Source organism: Nicotiana tabacum, chromosome 17, assembly GCF_000715075.1.
Source record: "Nicotiana tabacum cultivar K326 chromosome 17, ASM71507v2, whole genome shotgun sequence".
NCBI lineage: Eukaryota > Viridiplantae > Streptophyta > Magnoliopsida > Solanales > Solanaceae > Nicotiana > Nicotiana tabacum.
The window spans coordinates 109458210-109466276 of record NC_134096.1 but is presented as its reverse complement, the minus strand read 5'-3'; the positions used below and the strand labels follow the sequence as shown (position 1 = coordinate 109466276).

The 8067-nt window shown below is 36.4% G+C and overlaps 1 protein-coding gene across 1 annotated transcript; it reads left to right on the top strand.

Annotated features, from left to right (window-relative positions):
- The first annotated feature begins 4044 nt into the window (after positions 1–4044).
- Positions 4045–7860, top strand: LOC107806110 (uncharacterized). Its single transcript, XM_016630221.2, has 2 exons — positions 4045–4182; positions 6400–7860. Exon 2 carries the CDS (start codon positions 6402–6404, stop codon positions 7647–7649), a length of 1248 nt encoding a protein of 415 aa, XP_016485707.1. The 5' UTR covers positions 4045–4182; positions 6400–6401; the 3' UTR covers positions 7650–7860.
- The last annotated feature ends 207 nt before the right edge of the window (positions 7861–8067 follow it).

Here is an 8067-nt window from a genome sequence, read left to right as displayed (position 1 = left end):
ATGTGTAAGAAGTGACATGCTCGTTGGGGTCGATAGTTCCATTATACTTGGGAATTTCTGGCATGCGGAATTTTTTCGGAATGGGCTTAGGAGCCGCGCTCAGGGGGAAGGAATTTTGTACGAATTTCTTTGAATCCAAACCCTTCAAAATCGGTGGTGTCCCTGGAATTTGATCAACTCAGGAGTTATATGTTTCCACTTTTTTATCATTCGCTTCAATCTTCGTTTCCCCCGATTCAATTCGCTTTGTCAGCTCCTCGAACATTTTCAAGATAGCAGGGTCGGTTCTTGACTCATTCACATTTGATCTCCCCGGCACTGGTTCGGCCCTATGAACAACTTCCTGTGATGGCTCGGGTTCGACCCTACTCGATGCATGGTTGTGATTTTGGAGTTGTGCTATTGCAGCCTGTTGAGCCTGCAATATTTTGAATATTATTCGAAGGCTGATTCTGCCTTCTTCGCCGCTCTGTGCGTTCTGACCGGCTGATCGAACGTCTTTGCGGACACTATTTTCGGGGTCGGTGCCCAAATTTACATTTAGGGCAACATGGGAACTGACGTCGATGGGGTCTGCAACTGGTACTCCCTCAAGGTCAACTGGAGGCATTTTGTTCCCGGGGGCGGCTACATTGTCGTTTTCGCCATGAAATCCAAGGCCATTGTCGATGTGTGTGGGTACTGCTTGAGAGTTCGACATGCTGATCCTGGAATCAAAAATGCTTACAAAAATAAGTGTAAAGCAGTGTGTGTTATGAAAATTAGCACCAGGCAATCACTATTATCCTTAGCCCTACGGTGGGCGCCAAACTGTTTACCCCTTAAAATCGGATAACAATTAAATTTGTTAGTGGTTTTAAGGATATGTGATTTCACTTGGCATATAAACTGAGAAATATGAGAATTGGAGTTAGAAATTAACTGTAAAATAAAGCAAATCGATTTATCATGCAACTTTGGCCCTTGAGCTAGGTTGCCCTCGTACCAACTAAGTGTGTTATTGAAGAGTAAGAACTGAACTATTGAATAAGAGAGTTTAAGAGAGAAAACGCAATATATTGCTTTGTTATGCGTGGAATGTCCCTTTTACAAAATGATCGGAACCCCCTTTATATAGTAGAGAAGTTCTACATATGGTACAATTCTAAATACATAAGGAAATCTCCTGATTGGCTACTCAATCGGTCTTGACTTGATACATGCCGAGATCTCCGCCACAATCCTCGCCCGGTTACGGATTTATCGGCTTCCCGTTATTCGACTTAGCAGGCTTCCTTCGATCTCGCTAGATCTCTATCCTTCTCGGTCTCGACCTTAGCTGGTCTCGATCTCGATCGATCCCTGAATCACGAGCTAGGCACTATTTATTCATGTAACGATCCAATATAATTTGGGATTGAACCTCGGTCCGTCACCCTGGTCTCGATTAACCATATAAGACCGTATACAAACATAACTAATGCGGAGGCTTTTAATTTTAAAGAAAACCAGACAACTACATATCCAATTATTCATGCGGAATTTAGTATCTAGATTGATATTAGTTATAACCACACAATCCCTTATAAAATAAAAAGAAGAAGTAGAACAAAGGATAAAGAATAAAAAATTCGACTAGCCTTGGCCTGTGGCAAAAAAGTAAACCAAATGGTGCTAAGTTTTATTATTTGAAGACTCTAGCTAAATAGCAAACGAATTTATAATATAGTAGTAATTCATGCATAATTTATGTGTAAGTTATAACTTTATATAACTATTATATAATCTATATATACCGGCTTTAAAAAGTTAATCATGAATCCCGCCGATTACTTAGGTAAAGATCCCAAGTATTTTGGGAAATCAGTCCATTTTTTTCATTTAGAAAATATGCCGGCCATTCATCTCCATAGAAATATCTCGAAACTTGTGATACATTATTTGGGAAGAAGATCCAATTTAACGTTCTCTCTCACAAACACAAACAAATCAAAATCTCTATCTTCTTTTAATTTCTAAATTTAAGAAAAGAACGTTTCCCTCCGTTCACTTTTACTTGGTCATTATAGACTTTGCATATCCCTTAAGAAATAATAAATAAAGTGCATAATTTTTTATGATACCCATATTAATTGATGCATATTTTTAATGGATTTGAGAAATGATTTGAATTTAGTAATTAATACTGTGAGTATAACAGAAAAAAAAATTTAATCTTATCTTGATATGCTAAAAGTGATAAATAAAAGTGAAAATGTATTTTTAGAATAGTTAACAAATAAAAGTGAATGGAAAAATAATACGTTTGTCCACTTCTAATATGAAAGTCAAGTGGGAGGGTTGCTTTTGTAAAGAAATGCTCTCTTCATCTACTTTTAAATAAGACATCATGTACAGTGCTTTAAAGGTCACTATTTTCTAAAGGTTTTATTAACCGACCACCATATACTGAAAGTGAAGGGTACATAATTGCTATTACCAACTTGCTTTTAAGAATATAAATTGAATTATGAATTTTCAATTGCTGTTTGTGACATCACATAAACCATTCAAAGACTCTTTCTTTCTATCTTTAAGAAATTGGCAGTTCGAGTTTCTTAATATAATATTTCCTATCTAACTTGCTTTGGGGCTTGGGCATTTATTTTATTTTTATCAATTATCAAACCTTTCATTTATTTGTTAAATAATATTTATTTATACAGTACTTTGAGATGTTATATAATACTATATATTATTGAAATATGAAAAAATCTAGCTCTACAAAAGATTCAAACTCGTAACATTGTCATTCGAATAATAGTTTGAATGGCCTAGTCAAAATTTGTTTGTGGTCTAGAAAGCTCGATAATAGGAGAAAAGCTATTGCAGATACCTTAAACTTTAATTCAGACCAGTTCATTAGGGACTTTTTGCCCAATAACAGTTCATTTTAAAATTGTGATTAATGACTATGACTAGCTATTAATTTTATTAGCAAGAGAAACTAAGAGGGATCACCCAAAATACTGCACGAATCATCATTTAATGAAACTAATTAATAATTAATGCAACTTAATGAAATAATTTATAATAATTATCTCATTTTTTTATGAGCCCCAAGATTTTAGAAATGAGAACCCAGAGTAGCTGCGCCGACCAAAACCGCCAAATACCCCTCGTCCTTAAAAACTTTGTATTACAATTGGAGAAAATTATTGTTGCAGCTACTGTTTGACCTTAAAGAACCATTGAGCCGATATTTCAAACAAACTGTTTACTTATTAGTGTTTTATTATTTGATTCAGTAGCTATAACAAGTTTTATTGGTTAGAACTTGGAAGCCGGACCGTACCTTCAAAAATATAATTTCAATTTTTTTTTATTCAAATGTTTGACTATTAAACTGAGTGAGTGTTGGTTCCTATTTGGATTCTTGATGGTTAAGAAGTCATTACTCAAATCACACCGGTAAACTGTTTGATTCAGTAGCTATAATTGTTACTCCTATTACTTTGGTCTCCTCTCCTAATGAGAATTCAAACTGTGACACAATAATTGATTAACATTGTGGGATCTTGTCTTTTTCTTAGAAACTTTCTTTATTTTTGTTACAATAAACAAGGACAGTTCAATGCACAAAGTATTCCGCGTTTATATATGATCGGGGAAAGAGTCACATCCCAAGAGGCTGTAATATAGGCAATATATTCTGATACAAACATTAATGACTGATTCCAGCTCGAACATGTTACCAGGCTCCCTTTTTTTGTTATTAGATGAATTTCAAATAAGTACAACAATTTTACATGAAAATAAATGAGATGATATCGTTTTAGGTAGAGTTAAAAGTGGATTGGTTTGCATGAGTTAGCAAAAACAAGTGGACATAAAACCTTTTCCTGCTACAATTTGGGAATCCCCACCCCCACCCCCTACCCTAAAGAAAAAAAAATGGAAGCCACGTCTTTGAAAGAAAGAGGTAACTTAAAGACATGAATGAAGGACCCCATCCCCCCAACCCCCCCCTCCCTCCCACAAACCCACAACCACAACAAAGGTTTGAGTCTCATTCCCCCTTTTTAAAACCTTTTTAGCTCCACTATATATCCCACCGTTTCTTTCCAACATTTTCTCCCTCTTCTTTTAATCTGCAGGCCAAATTTGCAGCAGAAGTTATACTCTTCTGGTCTTTGACATCAAAGAGTTTGAAGTCTCTATCATGTAAGTTACCATTCTATAATTAAAGCCCTCCTGTTTGATTAAATGCTTTCATTTTCTTTTTTGCTCTTCTCTATTTGACGGTTCTTTCAATTCTGTTCAAAATGTTTCAATTTCAAAACTAATCACTGAAGTCCAGTTACATGAACCTCAATATCCATTTCGTCTTACTTTTACTAGTATTTAAAAAATCAATCATAGTTGTGTATTGAATATTGATCGTACTATGACATTTAATTATCACAACTCTTCTTCTATATGAAAGCTTGTAATTAAAACTCATTGATTTCTGTTTGATAGTTCTATGATCCTCATTCTTTTGAGAATTTGAAGTCTATTGTAGCAAAATAAGCACTTGAAGTAATGTAAAATTGCACGGAATCAACTTTCAAGCATGAAGCTTTTGAGGCGTTCTAGTTTTTGTCAATTCTTTTGTCCTACACACAGCTACACTTAAACAAAAAGAAGAAGAGAAATAAATGAAAGAGGGTAGAAAACATTAGCATATTCCAAATGTTTGCCTACCTTTGGCAGGAGGGAAGACTAAACGTGGCCACCAACAGTCCTTGCAACTACAAGATACTAGCTCATTTGAAAGAATTGGTTCTCTTTCCTTGAACCTTATCCTTTCTGATTCGATGTTTGCGTAATTGAAGTAAATAAGTAGATTTCTTAGGTTGTAATTCGATTGAACTACCCTTAACAAGAGCTTTTGATTCTCGCAAATGCATGAAAAGGTTTTGGTGGAGAGCGTTTTATCATCTTTAGTCTGACTTACCCGGCCTAAAGGAAAACAAAAAATAAAATGATCCTAAATGAAGTAATTTGTTATCAGCATGCCCGAGCCAGAGTAGAAAAACTAGTAGTGCTGCTGTTAAAGTAACTTTAGCTTGTCATAATAGTATGCACTCATGACGACATGGTAAGAATAGTAATATATGCGGTGGCGAAGCTAGGAATTTTTCCAAGGGTGTTCAAATTTAAAAGAAATGAAAAAAATTCACGACAAAGGGTGTTCAATATGTGTTGTATATCTCTAAAACGTATAATATTTTACCTATATATACAGTATAATTTTTCGATGAAGGGTTGTCAATTGACCGCCTTATGACCATGTGGCTTCTCCCATGAATACGCGCTTGAACGGTTATATACGTAGTAGCATGATAAATAACGATACCATAATTAAAAAGGATGATGAGATTCTGAGTGGAAGAGTGAAATTACTTACTACTACTATTATTACCTATTTCGATTTTAAAAGGTTTTAAAAATATTTAGAAAAATTATAACCAAAGAAAATATTATTACTCCACTTCAGACAATATTAATAATAACGATATTATTTAAAATGAGATAAATAGAAGGAATAAGTCAAATTAAGTCTGTTGTATGTCTGAAAAAAGAAAAATCACGCATTAATTGTTGACTTGAGCCAAGTAAACTCGCATGTATGCTCCTGGCTTAATCATATTATTGTCTTTTGATCAGCATTGATAAGGGAATTAGCCAACCCTCGTGTTAAATGGCCTAATCCAGTGACGTGCTGTGTTCAATAGGCATCTTTCTAATTTTGTCTTCCCTTTTAGTTTAAACAAGCAAATAAGCATAGTTTATTAAGCCGTCCAAAGGTTATTTATAGCAAGTTGACAAATGCTGATATCATCAAATACGAATCTTTCATATGATACTTTATTAAAATAACCACTAACATTACTGTAATGAGATTGGTCTTCTTTCCCTTTTTTTAAAGTCTAATGTGAGATTACTGTGGTTGCTGATTCATCATTGAACTTTATAAAATTATGCGAGTTTATATATTTTAAACCGATAAAATATAATTTTTTTATACCTTCAAGTTAAATTGATATGAAATACATACACAGTTACTGTTATAGTCAACTAAATTGTAACATTTTTTTACAATTCAATGTATGTAAAACTTAAATCCTATCCATGTAACGAGACAAGTCAACTAAATTTCTTCATAAGATGAGAGAGTTTTTGTTAGGTCATAAATTATACTAATAATCATGAGCAGCTAGTAACTTCTTCAAGTCCGCATTTTTCACAATTTCGAATCATTCTTTTCTTTTCTTTTCTTTTTTGCTTTTTCATCAAATTAATTTCGAATAGAAAGGCTACAGTTACCAGTTCAATGTAACAGTACCAATAACAGTAACAAATCGACTAACCGTCTCTTCCATTTTCCATTTGCAGTAATGAGCGGGTCACATCACGCGCCGCCGGAGTTCGACTCCGTCAACGGCGACTCATTAGCCTCCACGCCTCGCTCCGAGCACCACCATCACCACACGTACGACGACACCACTACCGCTCCACAGGTGCCACGTGCCCGTTTCATGTGCAGCTTCGGTGGCAAAATCATCCTCAGGCCACACGACAACCAACTCCGCTACGTCGGCGGCGACACTCGAATCGTTGCCGTGAACCGCCACACTACCTTTGCAGCTCTCCTCGGAAAACTCTCAAAACTGGCCGGAAATTCCAACATTAACATCAAATATCAGCTCCCTAACGAGGACCTTGACGCTTTAATAACCGTCACCACCGACGAAGACGTAGAGAATTTAATGGAAGAATATGATCGGCTAACTCAGAATCAGAAATCCGCTCGGCTACGGCTCTTCCTTTTTCCTAACGATTCAGGTTCTAGAGCCAGCACTATCAGCTCCATCCTTGACGGTTCAGCTAAACGAGAGCAATGGTTTGTTGACGCTCTTAATGGTGGACCGGGTTCAGGTGCGGGTTTAGAGCGTGGGCGGTCCGAAGCATCATCAATTGTTTCTGAAGTTCCGGATTATTTGTTTGGGTTGGATGCTTCTGATGATCCACCCCGTGAATCAAGATTCGGGAAAAATAAGATCATTTCGGATCCGGGTTCACCCGCTCCACCCATTGTTTCTTCCCCATATTGTTCTATATCATCAACAATGACGTCATCAGCTATGACAATGATTCCGGATCTACCACCCGTTAAAACAAAGCCCGATAAGCCAAACCCGATAACTGAATCCAAAGAGACGCCGGTTCAACGGCAACAACCAAGCTATCCGGGTAGTCCGATTTGGCATTACCCGGCACCAACGGTGCAAACAATACCCGTTTACTATGTTCCAGGTCCGGTTCATCAACCCGGGAGCATTCCGGTTCAGTCCATTCCAATGCGGGCTCCATATGTTCATCCTTTCCCAGTTCCTCCTAATCAGTTACCTGTCGGGTATCCACCAGTTTCGAGTATAGGGCAAGTTTACAGTGGAATGAGGCCAGTAATGGGTGTTGACCCGAATGAAATTTCTGCTGCTGCAAGGGTTGTTACAGAAGGAATGAATCAGCAAATGTACTATGGAGTTAGGAATTCAGGAGTTGTTCCGGGTTATGGAGGTCCGGTTAGTGAAGAAATGCAGGTACCCGGAACTGATGGAAAGGCAAGTCGGGTCTCCCAATAAAAAGTTCGATTGAGAAGCATATATGGTGTGCTACTTATTGTGTTTAAGCATTTTGTTTTTTGTTGATATTTGAAGCAAAAGTTGCGTCCTTATATGCATTGTGAATGGTAAATAAGCTGTAATTGATAATCTGTACTCAAATATGTGTGACTTGGAGTCTTGGACGAGTATTTGACTAGTAAAAAGCAAGTTGTAAAAGCATTTAAACAAACACATTGTTTCTTTTTTGGCATAATATATCGACGGCCACTTAAAGTTTGTCCACCCTTTTCATACTGACATGGCAAAGTAAGTGTTTCTCATATTTTTCAAGCACGTGAAATCATCCAAAAAAATAAAATTCACATACTTTTTGCCCGAAAATGAATAGCTTCTGCCGGAATTTTTTCTGGTGAATTTCTCTTTTAATTTTTTTCGA